Here is a 17,095-nt window from a genome sequence, read left to right on the forward strand (position 1 = left end):
GACCCTGTAGGGGAGCAGGCTCGCCTTGCCTTTCATGGTAAGGAGACAGATGCAGCTTCTGCCGCTTCGCGGGGGTTGTTTTGATTGAATCAGGCTGGAAAACAAAAAGAAATGTGCTGACTCATCTCCTTATCCCCTAAAGTCAGCACACAATAGATTTTCCTAAGTTTAAAATTATATATAAAATAAGAACCACTTTTTGGCTATAATGTCTTTTTTTTTTTTTAATCTCTTTACAATCAGTACAGGCTGGTTGACAAGCAGAGTAGTGGCTGATTTTAATTCTGGAATTGATCACTGGTCTTTCATCTCTCTATTGTCCTGACAGGATGAAATATTTGTGGCTTAATCCTTTGCTGGCCACATCTAAGGGAAGATTATGTTTTATATTGTCACTTTTAATAAGGCCTGTGGGAGACAGTGCACGTGACGTTTATGCTATTTACATCCCAAAAGACAATTCTGGGAAAGGCCAGAATGGCCCTCCAGAAAGTCTCCTAAATGTCATCAGTGCTTCGGCAGAAACGCATCCATGTACCCATCTGTCACACACGTGTACGCGAGCACATGCGTGGTGCCAGGCACCGTGACTGCCTCTGAGAACACAACGGGGATTAAATACAGACCAGGGGCCACGTGGGGCTGGACGGAGGAGAATGACATTTTTCTAGGAATCACAGACTTCGCTGAAATCTGTGCAAGGTATGCTGTGGGAAAGGCTGGGGACCGTGGAATGCTCACGGAGGAAGGACCATGTCGCCCGGGTTGGGTTCTGGAGGCTGAGGAGGCATGAACCGAGCATGACAAAGGGAAGGACATCCCAGGCCGACGCCGAGTTTTACTTGGTTGTGAGGAAGTGTTGAAAAGCTGACGAGGGCCAGAGCGCGGAGCACTTGGAGGTCCTGGTGAGAAATCTGCTTGCTGTGGTCGAACGCTGGGCGGCCGCTGAAAGGTCTGGACCAAGGAGACGCCGTGCACAGGTGTGGGCGTTGCAAAGCCCCGCCTAGTGGCATGAAGGTGATCACAGGCAACGAGCAGACATGGTGCCAGATCAGGCCGTCGACCCTGCGGGAGAGCCGAAAGCCGAAAGCCCTGGGGAGAGGCGAGAGCTACTGGGATCCCAGAGCCATGGAGATGGGAGAGAAGGAAAAATGGCCAACCTTGTACACACGAGCAATGCCCAGAAGGCTTCCGTTTGTGGTATTGTTTCTCACTGAAACATGGATGCAACATTTGCTGTGACAGCATCAAAAGGGGACTAGTCAGCGTTGGCTGAGCTTGGCCATCAGACGGTCCTGGGGTCCACTACCTGGGTCAGAAGCGGCGTTTGGGTGACATTCCATCCATTTCCACACTGTGGTTTCCTATCACGAAGGAGGAGAACCTTCTGCAGTTGGCTGGGCCTGGACGAGCCTGGGCACAGGGGCGTTAGGGAGCCAACCACATTCAGTTACAGCTGGAGAGCAGCCGCGGGGAGGCGCAGACGATTCTGGAGGCAGGCGGGGAGGCGGGGAGGTGGGGACCGTTCGCAGTTCGAACGTGTGCCAGGGGTGAGCAAGGCCCGTGTCGTTCCTGCACCGTCTCTGTGCCCCGCACACATCTGATTCGTCGGCTCTCCCAGGCTCCCGCTCTCAGACGGCCGCTTGGTCCTCTCGCCGACCGAGGCGCGATGCGGTCGCAGCACGTCCGGCACTGGTTTCTGCTCCGCGGCCGCCTCACACCCCTCCTCGCCCGCCGACACTTCTGCTCCAGCTCCGGCCTCCCCTCCTGCTCGACCGGAAGTCGTCAGGGCCACCTGCCGTTTTCTCCCCACCTGCAACCTCACCTAGGTTGAATTCAGCCCCACTTCTGCCTGCTCGGTCCTTCTAGAATATCTTTCTCTTTATGCCGTGTTCCATGGCACTCGTCTTTTGATCCTCTCAAAGCATCAATAGCTTCCCCAATGCCCCTTCAATCAAGTTCAAATTCCTTAGAGCAGTAGGCACATTCCACAATGGTGGCATACGCTATGTTTTCATGCATGCGTGCATTCATTCATTCATTCGTGCGCTCACTCAACAACAAATGCTTGTTGAGTATCCAATATGACAATATGACAGCTAGCATTAAGTCAGCATCGACAACATGCAGGGCACTTTGCAAAGTGCTTTTTTATACATTTTTATGTTTGATCCTCACGATAAATCAATGTTTGCTCTTTTCATACCCAGCTGTGGACTCTGAGACAGAGAGGGGTTAAGTAACCAGATCAAGCTCAGCCTAATGAGGATTCAAACCCACACAGGACAACTCTGGACTCCGAGCTCCTAACCACCGCGATGCACTCCCTGGTTCACTAGGATCAAAACGCTGAAGCGTCTCTGTCTTATGTCCGTGGGTGCGGTGTCTACTGTAATGCAATGAGTCTATACAACTGTAGCAAGGTGGACTAGGGAACGGACTGGCATTCATTTGCAAAATGAGGCTCCTGACAACAAACACCTCCAGGGGAGAGCGGGGTGTGTTCTGCTGAGCTGCAGTCCTGGAATGTGGGGAGAGGACAGGCCCAGCAGCCCTCTGAGAATTCTCCAAGTGCGTTGCTGGGAAGCCCAGCCGAACTGAGTCAAGGTCCAGCGCTTTGTGGCTGTGTGAAGAAGCGAGGAGGACACATGGTCCCTGTCCTCAGAGAACAAGCCGTCTGACTGCAGACGGTACGGCGGGCCCGTGACGGGGTTGCTTTAGGAGCTAAATGATGAAAGAGCCAAATCCACGTGGGTTTGGAATGAGGGTCAGAGGAGCTCCAGGCTTTGGTGACCTTCCTCCTCTAAAGCTGCCAGGACACGGACGGCTCTGAGACCGGCCTTCTGTCTGGGGGCAGAGTGTGTAGAGCTCAGACTCACAAGCCAGGGAGGAGGGCCGCCCGGCCCCGAATCTCAGCTCGCACACTTAACCAGTCATGAACGTAAACATGAACCAGACAGATGCTGAACTTGGAGCACAGTCAGGCCTTCAGGACAGTGAGCCAGCTGTAGCCACCGCTCTGTTTTGATGATCAATTCGCAACAACTCTTAACCACCTTGGAGCACATGTTCCTTCTGAAGTCCCTCGTAGATCACGATAATGGAATGGAAAGCGGGCTCTGGGCAGGAAAGAGGTCGATGAGCTGTGCTGAGAGCAGAGTTCTTACGACGCCTGTGTCTCCATGAAATTGGGACTAGCCCCCAGCCCTTCCGTTCATCTGGGGGATCCACGCAAAGTCAAGCATTCAAGACGATTCAGAGCTGAGAGTAAGGAACCAATGAGGGAGGGTTCGAAATCAGACTCCCTTCTCTCGAATGGGTCAGTTTCATTCATTGGACAAACATACGCTGAGCTGGGATCCAGTGCAGAGGAAAATAGCCAGGTGGAAAATAGACCTTATAGCATAATAGATTTAAAATACATATTTCCATGTTCCAGATCTGCAGTGTTTCACAAATCGCTTCCTCGTGCAATGTTTGCTTGATCCCTAAAACCCAGGGCAATGAACGTCAGTCCCATCTGGCAGTAGAAAAACTGAGACTCAGTGTCCCAAACCCCAGGATTCAGCTCCAGATCAGTCTAGGGCTCTCACGATGGCAGACGTGCTCCGTCCGGGCGCATTCGCCAGGAGACCCCACAGAACGTGAACGTGGCTTCCTAAGCACTGTTCTCTGACACAGGACTCCAGCGAGATCGTGTGCTGGCGCCCGGAGACGGTCCTTGATATGTCTGTCATAGGAGCTGGACATAGAGTGCTCTGGGCGTACACGTGTAGCGACTTACTTCTCAGCCACCCCGTCCCGTCCAGTCTCAGGGTTAAGCGTAAGGAAGCCCAGTCACAGGAGACCACGGGCTGCAAAGTCGCTTCTTCCTGTGCTTGAATGCACTGTCCCCTTGCTTTGGTCTCAAGCAAACACGCGGTATGTGGGGGCCGGATGAGCCACGCAAAGGAAAAAGGCTGGACAACTGTCCCGCTGAAGTGCAGGTCAGCAACCGGCGCACATACACACACGCGTACACACACGCACGTGTACGCACATGCATGAATACACATGCACACGCGCACATGCACACAGCACACACAAAACATGCACACAGGTGCACACGCAGTGCACACATGCACACACAAACACACATGCATGCACAAAACACATGCACACGTAGTGCGCACATGTACGCACGAACACACACGCATGCACGGTCACCCTCGTACCCACCCTGTCTGCAGACCTTTCTGAGTTCGGACGTGACTTCGCTGCCTGGGGTCCCCTGAGTGACCCCGAGATGAGGCTCCGCCGTGCCTTCCATCCGCATTTGGATTTTAGGAGTAGCTTTTCTTTTCAAAAAGAGAGCGTCATGATGGCACGTGTCCATGGCAACAAGAGAAAGAGGGGAGCCGTCTGGCATGGAGTCCAGAGGCCTGGGCGTTAGTCCCTGCTCCGCCGGTGACAAACTCTGCGGCCTTAGCTGTGGAACCGGTCAGGGCCTCAGTTTCCACATCTGTCCTGGGCAGGGGCAGCTGAAAGTGGAAGGCGGGCCTCAGACGGCCCGAAGCTTCTGTCCAGCTGGAACGCTGTGTGATTCGAGTAATAAGCCAAGATGCGTTGGCCATCGCACAGGGTCCTTTTTAATCCCAGAATCAGCCCGTTTTTGTTAGCCGTTTAGCGTTGAGAATTCCTTTCTCGTCCTCTGGGGCCCGGGTAGCAGAACGTTGATGCTGCTTCCTGGGGCACAGAGTCGCGGGCAAGAGTCTTCGTTCTTACCCCGTCTTCCTCTTACCCACCGTTATATTTGATGGATAGTCTTAAACAGAAGGAAAATCTATTTTGCTGGAGTGGGAGAATGCATTAGGTTAAGTAATGAGTATGTAAAATACACAGTTAGAGGTTTTGTTAAGGAAAAGATATAATTTTGTGGTTCTGCGTGTTTGGGACTATTTTCTATGTTATGTTTTGTTGGTAGAAATAGAATGTATTGGATCAGCAGAACCAGGCGAAGATGTCTGGGCTCAAGCTCTCGTTACGGACATGAGCATGATGGAAAGGAGACAGCTCAGTTCAGCACCGTGGGGGCAACAGAAAGAACACGGGGTTCGAGAAAGCTCGCAGAGGTCTTTGTGCTCATCGATTGATCCGTGGGCCCTGGGCCACAAGACGTCCTTTGTCCTGATGGATGCCTGCTGCATCTCTCGCTGGCGCGGCCGCATCCAGATCCAACAAGACACGTGTTTTTACGAACTCACAAGGGCGAGCGGGTTCCCGCCTCTTAGCATCCATCCGGGGAGGCAGCCTGGCCCTCGGATATGGGGACACAGGCTCACCTGGAGACATTCCTGAGTGGGTGCTGTTGGCCCCCGAGGCCACTGCTGCCCGCGCTGCTCCCCAAAGGGGGTGCATCTCCCTCACCCCCATAACCAAATTCCCCAACCGATTATGTGGCACACAGTGGGCTGAGTATGTCATTCTGAGTTGTGAATTTATTTGATGACTTACCACATTATAAAAATGAAATCACATTGGTTTAAACATTTAGTGAATCATATTGAAAAAAACTTCAGGAAATTGCACTTGTCCTGGAGAATCTAGAACTGGAGTTCTGGCAATTATTTAGTAATCTAAGAAGTTAATCACTTCTTTGATTAGTCAGGAGTGAACAACAGGCTCGTTAGTCAGTTGTCTGATGGTAAATCAAAAGTAGTTTTAGAGCGAAGAAGGAAGTTGTCAGCTCCAGAGGTGGGAGTGCTTAGGACCAGCTCATGGGAGCAAAAATCCTCCTCTTTTACGAGCAATAGGTTGTTGAACTGAGAATCGATTTTATACTAATTTGTACTAAGCTCGCACTTTAACGAGCTTATATTTCTGAATATTTAATTTGAAAATACTCTTCATAAGTAATCTATTAAAAATAAATTGAGACTGGAAAGACATAAGTTTGAAATGTCAGAGGTCAGTAATTAAGATTATGGTCACCATTTGCGTTTTTTTGTTTGTTTGTTTCACCAATACTTAACTGCCTATAGCCACATTTCACATTCTCTAAAATGAGGCAAATTCTATACCATAGGAAACCCCCCCAAAATGTATAACTGTCCAAACCCAGTGATTCTGGTTACCCCAGGAAGCCTGAGCTATAACATCGGCCGCTGTCCTCTGACTTTCGGACTTGTCCAGCTCTGACATGCCTGCCGGGTTCCCAGGACTGATAAATCCCTGCCCTGTGCAGAGCACACCGGGAGCCTTTCCATCCAGGTACATGAATCCGTCGTGTCTAGAGAATCGATATCACACCTCCCTTAAGTACCCACGCTAGGGTTATCTAGAGAGGGGAGACCACGGAGGCTTTCAAAAGTTATTTCACATGGAAGCTAAGGAGGCAAGCTGGCAGCAAGGTCCCCCATGGCCCAGCTGATGCTCGATGTGGCAGTCTGGGCAGATGTTCCCTGCCACGGTCCCTCGTGCACGCTTTCTTTCCTGAGCCACATGCTCATGAAGGATGACACCCTGGCCGGGGGTAGACAGGGCACTGTGAGTGCCATGCTCTTCCAGAATCTTTGAGCCTGTCACCGGGGCTGCCACTCCCTCCCCCACTGCCCACTGCCTTCTCACGTGGGCAAGTCCCTCTCCCGCCTTTGCCCGGACACCTAGCCATCTCCTTCCTCAGCGCTGTCGGAGGGTCAGAAAGCAGCCTACGAAACTTTCGTTGTTTGTAGTTGATATAATCAACAACACAAAAAATCTAAGATACTCTACAAACTATTAAGCTGATGTTTCGGCAAAGGATCTGATACAAGATAAACTTTAAAAAACAAAGCTTTTCTTTACATTAAAAATAACCATAACATAAAAAAAAAAATCCTACTCGTGATATCAACAAACATATATAATACCTAGGCAAAACCTAATGCCTCGTGAAATAAAATAATCTAGCCTGATGAAAACTTTCCAATATCTATACGAAAAAAAAAAAAAAATCTAAAACTAGACCAGAAAACATCAAAGCAGCTTTATTAGAGAGATATACTATATACATGGACAGGAAAACTATGGTAAAACTACAAATTCTTACTAGATTGACCTATAAATTTAATGTAATCCAAGCAAAAATCTCAACGAATTATTACAGAGCGTTAATTTATTCTAAAACTCACTTGAAAGAGAAAATAGGCAATAATAGCCTAGAAGCTTCTTTTGAAAAATGAAAGGTACCTAAAGAAAAGTTGCTCTCAACAAGTTTGCCGGGACAAGTGAGGGAAGTAAAGTCTTTTAATAAACGGCTGTGGTACACCTGGGTATCTACAGGCAGGAGAGTGAACCATACTCCAGCTTCTAGCCATGTGCAAACGTCAGTTCAAAGTGGCTCAAAGATTTGAATGTAAGAACTAAAACTGCAAAACGCTTAAAAGAAAACAGGTGTAAATCGTTGCCACCTTAGATCAGGTAATGGTTTCTTAGGCAAGACACCAAACCATAACCAAAGAAAGCAATAGATAGCTTGGACCTCATCAAAATGATCAACATTAGTGCTTCAAAATACACGATCAAGAAAGTGAAAAGCCAACCCACAGAAGTGGGAGAAAATATTCGCACATCATATCAGAGAAGGGGCTTGTATCCAGAATATATAAAGATCTCTCCCAGCTCAACAGTAAAGAGACAATGACCCAATTTAAAAATAGGCAAAGGATTCGAGTAAACATTTTTCCAAGGAGGTGTACAAATGGCCAATAAGCATGTGAAAAGATGCTCGGCATCATTAGGAAAGTAAAAATCAAAACCACAAGGAGATACCACCTCACATACACTAGGTAGATGTAGTCCAAAGAATGGACAGTAAGTGCTGGTGAGGATATGGAGAATTTAGAACTTTCGTGCATTCCTCCCGTATCCTGGGAATGTAGAATGGTCCCGCTGCCTGGGAAAACAGTTTGACAGTGCTTCACGACCTAAACAGAGAGTTACCGTATGGTCTAGTCGTTCCACTTGTAGGTAATACGACCATATACCTATGCGTAGGGTAGACCCAAGAGAACCGGAAACGTGTCCACATGAAAACTTACACACAGATGTTCATGGCAGCATCATTTATAACAGCTAAAAGGTGGAAAGAACCCGAACGCCCATCAACTGATGAATAGAAAAACAAAATTCGGTTTGTCCGTGCAATGTAATTTTATTCGGGATGAAAAGGAAGTATCGACATCTGCTACAACATTACGTGTTCAAGGTTCATCCATGTCATGTTCAAGGTTCATCCATGATGAAAGAAGCCAGACACAGACTGTATGATTCCGCTCAGATGCAATGAAATGAGGAGAACAGGTGAATCCAGAGACAGGAAGTAGATTAGCGGTTGCCAGGGGCTGGAGAGCGGGTCATGGGGAGTGACCGCTAACGGGTCTGAGGTTTCTTCGGGGAGAGATGGAAGAGTTTTGGAATTAGGTAGTGAGGATGACTGCACAGCACTGTGGATGTACGAAAACCCCCCAACTGTGTGCTTATAAAAGGTGAATTTTATGGTATGTGAATTTCATCTGAGTAAAAAAAAAAAAAAGAACTTACTCTGATAGCAACATGTACTCTAGATCCACAGTGACTCAGACAGTGTGGGCTTGGCACGGCAGTGACAAACAGGGGTGTGCCTCAGGGGAGTAGCTCAGGGAGTGAACCATAGACCTCTGTAGATCTTTAGCATATAACGAGGTAGCATTTCAAATCAGTAAGAAGAGGAAAATGATGGTGGAGAACGCTGGCTTTTGGTTCGTGGGGAAAGTTAGACTTCAACCTCATACCTCCACAAAAAGAAGTTCCAGATAGATTAAAGAGCTAACTGTAAGACTAGAAATAGACGGGAATAAAGGTCGACCTACATATGGCCTTGAAGAAAGCCACTGTAAGCAAAACACAAAATGCATTAAGGGAAAAGGTAGATAAATCTGCCTCTATAAAAATTGGAAACTGTACAACAAAAGCTATTGTGAGTTAAAAAGACATTTCTCACTTGATAACGGCAAAGGATGAATAGCCTGAATATATAAAGAACTCCTAGAATCAATAAGAAAATGTCAAAATAACAAATGTCCTGCACCACTCCCATCTCCGTCTTTTAGTTGTCTTTCAGGTGATCTCAGAATTTTGTCCTCTTCCCAGTGACAAAGAGATCATTAATCTTGGCCCCTTTCCCATGGAGTTATCGGATTTCCTCTGCCACTGAATATTATATGGTCTTTCTTAGCAAAGTCAAGGTGGTCTTTGCAATTTTGTTTTTGTTGGGCGAATTAACTGGACACCAAGTCCTATCCTGGAAAAAGTGAATTATTATGGTCCTGAGTGAAGGAGCCAGTGCCAAGGCAGGCACAGAGGGGACGGGCCAAAACCCGTGTCCACTTCTCTTCCGCCTTAGATGATGCAGCCCTTTGCCAGCAGGACCGCTCACCCTGGCATTCAAGAGGAGTTGAATGAGGCCTGCTGTGTGTACTTAACCATCTCCCGCCGGCCGGCCACTTAATTGGGGCTGCAACACAACCTTTATTCAACCATAATATTCACCTTGAATCTGGACAGAAATCTGTCTTCACTAAGCAAGTGTCCATGCTGTGGCTTCCTTTCGTAATCGGTGACATTACAATGTAGAATGTCTCAGGCATGGCACACGGGGACTTCTGCCTTAGACTTAGACGACCTTCCGATTTTTCTTTCCTGCCGAGTTAGACATCCTGCTCTAAGTTGGACAATTCAGTGAGGTCCCCTTTCTGTCTCCTCACGCCCCTCCCTCGCATCTGCTCGCCTGTTTTCATAAGCTGTAGATTGAGACCCTGCTTTATTCCATTTCGCGGTGTGTTTAAATACCCCCTGCCGCTTCGTCTCATTACAAAAGACGGTTTACCTGAGGGGAAAACGGTGATGCCGATGCGATTTGTTCTGCCGCTGGATGGTGTGGACCATTCGGCCTCGGGGCTTTCCTGCAGGGCATTAGAGAGAAGAATGGAACCAGATGCATCTTAAAACCCTGTCAGAAGATTCTCCAGCCGTAGATCCCAGCCGGGTCACGTGGGGCTTAGCATTACATGTTACAACTCCCGGCTCAATATTTTATGCAAAAGAAAATTCTATAGCTGAAAACAAGCGAAGGCGATCGGAGGCCGTGGGTGTATTGAGGTGGGCGAGACGGTGCTGTGGCTGAACTGACTCTCTCCTCGTTCCAGGGTCATTGCTTCTACCACGGGCACGTGCAAGGGTATCCTGGCTCGACGGTCAGCCTCAGCACTTGCTCTGGTCTCAGGTAAGTGACGGTGGTAATGACGCCTCCGATCTTAAGCACGAGCACTGCTCGTTCCGAAGCCCCGGGAGTGACCAACGGGGCCTCGCTTCATGCCGGCCCCTCGACAGCTGGCGGGAGCATCGCTTACCCAGGATCGTGGCTCCTCCCTCGCGACGTTGTCAAAGTCCTTCTCAGGCCTGGTAGGTTGAGAGCGGCTGCACCAGCTGAGTGTCAGCATCCGAGGATCTCATGACTACCTTGCATTCACATGACTTTGATGCTTCACATTTCCTGGTGACAAAAGAGAGGACATTAGGTAGCATTTAGGCTGCTTGCTTAATCAAAAGGCCTTCTCTCGTTAGGAGACAGAGCGAAGGAACTAATTCAGCACCGGTCCAATGCGCTGGTACAGGCATGGATCACAGGAGCTTTTGCCACGAGGCCGTGGCACAAAGCAAGAAACAGTCACCTCCGTCCACGGGATGACCAGCCCCGTCCATGCTCGCAGCCCCTCCTCCCAGATCACACTTGGCCCTTATGTGCTCCCCGGGACCCGTTTGTTTGACAAGTTTCCAGCTGCCTTGGCCTTTTCATTGGGTTTATTTACTGAGTTTGTGACCTAACCGCTTGCATCCTCGACGTCCTGCTTTGCTGTGGGCCGTGGCACCCGTGTGGCTCTGTGGGAGGGAGGACAGAGGGGCCTTGGAATGAAAGGCGGCTGCGTCCTGTGTGTCAGCGGTAACGGCCACGGCTTTGTGAGCTCAGTGTGAGTTATGGAGAACGAGCCTCTAGACACACACGACACGCACAGCACACACCCACCCAAAGATACACACACAGGATGCCACACGTACCACACCACATAACAACACACACCACACACAGCATATACCCTATACAACACACACAATATACCACACCACATGCATGACACACATACCACACACACAACACACACAATACCCCCCACAAAAATACACACAATATACCATACATATGACAACACACATCATGCACACACAACACACACAGTACCCCCTACATACAAATACACACACAGTATACCACACGTGCTATGCCAGACACATGACAACACACACCACACACACAGGATACACACTACACATCACACACAATATACCACACCACGCACATGACACGCACACCACACACAATACGCCACACACAAAAATTCACACAATATACTATACATGTGACACCACACACATGGCAACACACACCATGCACACACAACACACAGTATATCACACACGACACATGCGTACTGCGCCACACACAAGGTACCACACACTCTGACATGCACGATATACCATACATGACATACCCACACGCACACATTACAACACACATGCAATGTGTCACACACAACACACAACACACCTTGCACAACTCACCATCATAGCACACTACACACACACAAGACACAAGCCAGGCAAGCCCCGCAGACGTAAGTGACATGAGACTTCGCTGGCCTCCCCGTGGTTTGCACAGCAGCCGATGACAGGCAGGAGCCTCACGGAAGTGACCGGGGTGGGCGCCATTACTGCTACGCGTGCCGGGCATTTAACAGACGTCCGTCCCGGGACTAGGCCATGCCTGACTGGCAGCAGCCATCTGTGACTAGAATCCTCTGGTGTGACGCGGGACACCCGAGACCAGCAGGGCTCCCCAATGGCATCGAGCACGCGTCCTCCCAGACCACCGTGCGTTCTCCATGATGCAGGTCACCACACGCTGTACCGGGGTAACGCGAGGCTGTCCCCCCCGGCCTGGGCTCCGCCCACTTCCGCGTCCAGCATTGTGGCGACGTCATCCTGTCGGGCTCACGTGGGTCAGGCCGCTTCCCGCAGCCGCCTCCCCACCTTGCCCTCCAGCGACGCATGGTCCGTCTGGTCCGGGCCGGGCACTCAGGTGGCGTCTGGCTCTTGTCTCTGTGCCGTGATGACCTCGGCGGTGAGCGTGGCCGTGTGCGGAGCGGAGCGGGGCGCCTGGAGGAGGGAGCGCCGCTCGGGCCACCGGGCAGTCCTGCCCCCGTGTTCCCACCGTGGCTCCCCGGCTTCCGGCGCCCCACAGAGTGTGGGGTGGTTTCGTCCCATCTTCCCTCCCAGGCCTCGATGTGTCTGATTTATCATTAAGTGTTTATCACTGGAATCCAACAACACGGTCATCCCCCTTATCTGTGGTTTCAGTGACCCGAGGTCAACTGCGGTCTAGATGTTAAATGGAAAACTCCAGAAATAAACAATTGCTAAGGTTTAGATCACGGCCCCTCCTTGTCCTGCTCCTTCCCACCCAGGAAGTGAGTCACCCTGGGCTGTCGCCTTCTCCTTACTTGGAAGCGCCCGAGGTATCAGGTCTGCTGTCGCAGTATCGAAGTGTCACGTTCAAGCCGCCTTCATCTTACTTAATAATGTCCCCAACGCCATCCGCATAACTGTCATTACGGTGCATTGTTATAATGGTTCCATTTTGTTGTTAGCTGTTATCAATCTCTTACTGTGCCTAATTAAACTTTATCACAAGTGTGTATGTACAGAAAGAACCATAACACATATAAAGTTCAGTGTCATCCCCGGTTACGGCATCCTCTGGGGGCCTGGGAACGTAGCCCTGCGGATGAGGGGTGGGGAGGGGTGACCGTGCGCACACAAAGTTAACCCTGGCCCCATCTGCCGAGCCCAGCCCAGGTAAAACATGGCGGCACACACGGCGTGCCCCTCCTGTGCACAAAAACTCACGGTCAGGGATCGGAGTTTGCCTTTGTCTACTTTTATAAAATAGTCACATCATGAACATCACTCTGTAGCTTGCTTTTGTCCCCTAGTCCTATCTGTGTCTCCAAGTCAGAAAGGATAGACCTGAATTTCTTATTGTCTCATTTCACTGAGTGTGTGGACACACACACACACACACACACACACACACACATATTTCTGCACCTGTGTTACTTCTAAAGAGAATTTCTGAGGTTCCATTCGCATGACCCCATTGCACTTTAAAGCACGTGCTGATCGGATAAGGGAAGAGAGGTATCTTTCTGTCGTCTGATGTGCGGCTCTCCAGCTATTCATTGATTCAGTAAGCGTTTCATGAGCCCTTCCCCGGTGCCACCAGTGAGGGAGGTGACGGGGAGCCGTGCGGACATCTGCAGGGACAGCATTCCTGGCAGAGGGGACAGCGTGTGCAGAGTCCCTGAGGCAGGAGATGGCCTGGGGTTTGCAGAGCAGCCAAGTGACACTATGGAGTGGAGCTGGGAGGAGGAGGCGGTGGAAGGTGAGGTCGGAGAGGAAGTAGGACAGCAGGACCCTGAGTGGCCGTGAAGGCCATCGAATGGCCTTTGGCCCCTGTGCTGGCTATGGCAGGTGTCATAGGAGCTCTGAGCCGAAATCCGACTCAACACTTCCACAGAGTCGCTCCGGCTGCCGGAATGAAGGCGCTTGGCTCACCGCAGGGGAGGCGAGGAGCCTGGACAAAGGTGGGAGCTGTGGACATGCCAGAGCCTGGCCACAGTTCCCAGGGTTTTAGGCCGGCGATCCTGGCATGTGCATAAGCTTCTGATCATTGCCTTCTCCATGAAAAGTGCCCATGTCTGAGCCTCGCTGCCCCAAAGTAGTGTGGGGCACAATCACACGAAAGGATCGAGTTCCTGCTCCTGAATGAAGCCGTGGGAAAGCCAGGGACCAGGTCGTGTCCCCACTACACTTACAGGCCCAGGAGGCATGGTGGGCACCAGGAGGGAGCTTAGGGGTGATGATCTAGAGAACAAGGACCCTCGCTTTTCGGCGAGGCACTGAGGGACAGGAGGGGGCGATTTGAACAGTGCAGTGCCTTGAAAGGCTGTCGGGGCCGTGTCGGCAGGAGTCAGCCAGGTGTCATCCAGGGCGAGGAGGTGAGCATGATCCGGAAGGGTCGGGGAGGGTATTCGGAGGATGGACCGTGTGTCCCATGAGCACAGCAGGAAGGTTTGAGGGGCAAAGGGGTGAGGGCGAGGTCAGTATTCATGGGGACAAGGGCTCAGTATTCATGGAACACCAGGGCTCAGCTCCCGGAGGAGACAGAGACGAACACAGATGAAGGACAAATGGGGCCAGACCCAGTGACATCTGGGACAAAAGTGAGTGACCAGTTACGGGTGGGTGACCTGGGTCCAACAAGTAGATGTTCTCTCCCTAGGGCATGATATAGTCCAAGCAGTGAACTGGCTGTGTGACAGCAGACAAGCCACTCAACCTCTCTGAGCCCCAGTTTCCTCCTGTGTAAAAATGAAGATAAAGTCTCTAGCTGAGATGGTGGTTTTGAGAACAAATGCAATGACCTATAGGAAAGCCCAGCCCTGGGTCTGACCTTGAGTGAGCAGTCAGTGGACAAGCCATCAGCCTGCTGAGAGGCTCGCTTTGTGTGTTTCAGGGCCGGGGCCTGACGGGGAGGCGTGTCCATGTAGCAGTGCCTCTGGGTTAATTCCACTCAAAGCCACACTGCTCCTGAGGGGACCAGGGAGGACACATGCGAGGCCGTGTTGGCGAGCACCACACACCCCTAGAAATCACGGCCCCTGTGTCCCCGTGGAGGGCCTGTTTGTTCAAAGGCCGTTTATCGAAGGCTAGCTATGTCCAGCCTTCAGGTTGACAAAGGTCAATACATGCAAAGAACAAAAATGCTCATTCAAACTGGCTTAAAGGCAAACAAAACGCGGAGGCTGACTCGTGCTACTGAAAAGTCCCGAGGTGGCTTCAGGCATGGCCGGATCCAGGGCGTAACTCATGCTGTCGAGACTCATCCCCTGTCCATCTCTAGCCCCTGCCTCCTTCCATGTTGGTTTCATTCTCAGGCATGGTTTATTTTCGTGGTGACAGACGGGCTCCAGGCAGCTCCAGGCTACATCCTCAGAGGGCAAGTAGAAGCATGAGGGCCCCTCCTTCAAAGTCAGCAAAAGTCCTCAAAACACATCTTATTGGTCCTGGGAGGTTGTAGGCCCACCCCTGAAACAATCGCAGTGGCCGGTGATGGGGACACTGCCCCGGTTCAGCATGTTATATGCCCACCCGCTGGGTCAGGCTGAGGGTGACCTGCCCCTAACCCCAGGGCAGGAAGCAGGGGAGGGGTGAGCATAAGGAAAACAGGGCCCCTGCCAGAAAAAGGACAGATGAGGGCAGGGTTGCTCCGAAACAAACAAGCCTCCGCTAACCACAGCTTCCACACGTTTATGAAGAAGGTTTAAACCATCAAAACGGGGACCAGGCGTAAATGGATCAGGCTGATCATTTTCAGATGCTTTTCATAGGGAGATCAAATTTTTCCTGGGTGAAGAGAAAAGGGGTGTCCCTAAGGTGTTCCTGACAGCTCCTTTTATAATAAATAAAACAATTTACAAACCTGTGACCAACTCACTAGCTTAAAAAATGAAGATGAGCGACTGGGTAGAGTATTCCCGGAGTAACAGTCAAATAAGACACATCTCTCCTCTGCGCTTGGCCTTGGCCCTTGGTCGGTCGTGACTCCCCACCCTTCTTCGCAGGTCTGCCCCGCAGAGGTGCAGACAAACTGTCTGGTCGCAAGTTCCTCCCACACAGAGTGTCTGAGTCTCAGCGTCTGCCTTTCCTCCAGCACCTGGGGAACGTTCCCTCCAGGTACAGACCATAATCTGGCTCAGAGGAATCCTGCGACAAACTTGTGGCTGGGATTTTCAGAAAAATCAGAAGATTTTTGATTTCAGAAGAAAATCAGAAGTGAGTCGAGCACCGAGACGGGGTGGGAACAGCGATGGGAACAGGATCGTGCTCCTGGGATCGTTGACTTCCCGGATCTTTGCGCTGTTGTTGCGAAAGCAGCAGACCGTGCATCAACAGAAAATTCCGGAGCCGTGTCGTCAGCTTTATGATCTTGCGAGTGGGGAATCGGACCAGAGGAAAAGCTGCGTCCCATCAACCACTCGCTGGCAGAAGGCTCGGCGGAGGCTGGAAACAGGGAAAATGCATCTCTAGCAGCACCAGCCTGGCCGATTTTAAGAAAGAAGAGAGGGGTGAAAAATTATGTTCAATACGGGAGGGGGACCCTAAAATACATTCAGATCGAGGGATGTGGCGGAGAACTCCCAGCGACAGTTTCGCAGAGAGAAACAACAGGGACGGAGCGCCCGGCATTGCTTCAGGAGGCCCGGTGCCTCCTCCTCCGAGGCGGGCAGGCCCGAGAAGCTCTGTCCTGGGACGGAGAAGAGAAGAGGGAAGCAGACAAGTCGTCCTTCTTCACGCGAAGCTTGAAGGGGAAAGGTAAGGGGAGGAAAAGAGCCCGAGCCTCCGGAGAAGCGGGGATGAGAGAGGGTCAGCTCTACCGACGGGGTCGGGCGCAACGTGGAAGACGGGCCGTAAAAGCGAGCGCGGCCGTGAGTTTTTCTCCCTTTGGAAGGACTGCACGCCAAATGGGAAGTCCGGGCCCTAATGTCGTGCCATGTCAGATGTGTCCCCCAGATGCTCAGCCCTGCTTAGGACAGTGTCGGCGCCACGTCCGTGGTGCGCCTGCCACGGTCGGGTCTCCCATTGGAGGTCGCCGCCTCGTGCCCACGGCCATGGCGGTCAGGTGTTGGGAGAGCATCCTGACCTGCCGTGTTTTGTGATGGGATCGATGTCTGGCCCTGGAGCATCAAAACAGCCCTCAGGTCCCCGTGTCCTGATTTCATTCATAAAGGTCACATTCTAGCTCCCCAGCTGGAGCACGAGCTCCTTGACGGAAGAGGCTATTTAGGGTCCCCCACGGGGCGATAATGACAGTCAGGGTGTGTCAGACATTCTGCATCGTCAGTGGCATCACGAGGACAGACGC

The 17,095-nt window shown here is 51.1% G+C and overlaps 1 protein-coding gene and 1 long non-coding RNA gene across 6 annotated transcripts in view; one reads left to right on the plus strand and one right to left on the minus strand.

Moving 5' to 3' along the window:
- LOC120581264 (disintegrin and metalloproteinase domain-containing protein 12-like) overlaps positions 1-17,095 on the plus strand; it is a 270,870-nt gene that overhangs the window by 187,373 nt on the left and 66,402 nt on the right. The window contains exon 5 of the mRNA XM_039836010.1: positions 10,203-10,279. Coding sequence (XP_039691944.1) covers positions 10,203-10,279 — 77 coding nt within the window. The remainder of the gene's footprint in view (positions 1-10,202; positions 10,280-17,095) is intronic.
- LOC120581268 (uncharacterized) lies at positions 7,903-15,960 on the minus strand. 5 transcript variants are annotated; one of them, XR_005647215.1, is made up of 5 exons: positions 15,653-15,960; positions 12,142-12,713; positions 10,407-10,549; positions 9,884-9,959; positions 7,903-9,696 (listed from the first exon to the last, which is right to left on the minus strand). It is a non-coding gene; the product is annotated as an uncharacterized LOC120581268 (long non-coding RNA). The 5 variants fall into 5 exon arrangements; XR_005647213.1 differs by having other exon boundaries at positions 12,020-12,713; XR_005647214.1 differs by having other exon boundaries at positions 7,908-9,696; positions 12,612-12,713.

This window comes from Pteropus medius, unplaced genomic scaffold (assembly GCF_902729225.1).
Source record: "Pteropus medius unplaced genomic scaffold, Ma_sr-lr_union100, whole genome shotgun sequence".
Taxonomy (NCBI): domain Eukaryota; kingdom Metazoa; phylum Chordata; class Mammalia; order Chiroptera; family Pteropodidae; genus Pteropus; species Pteropus medius.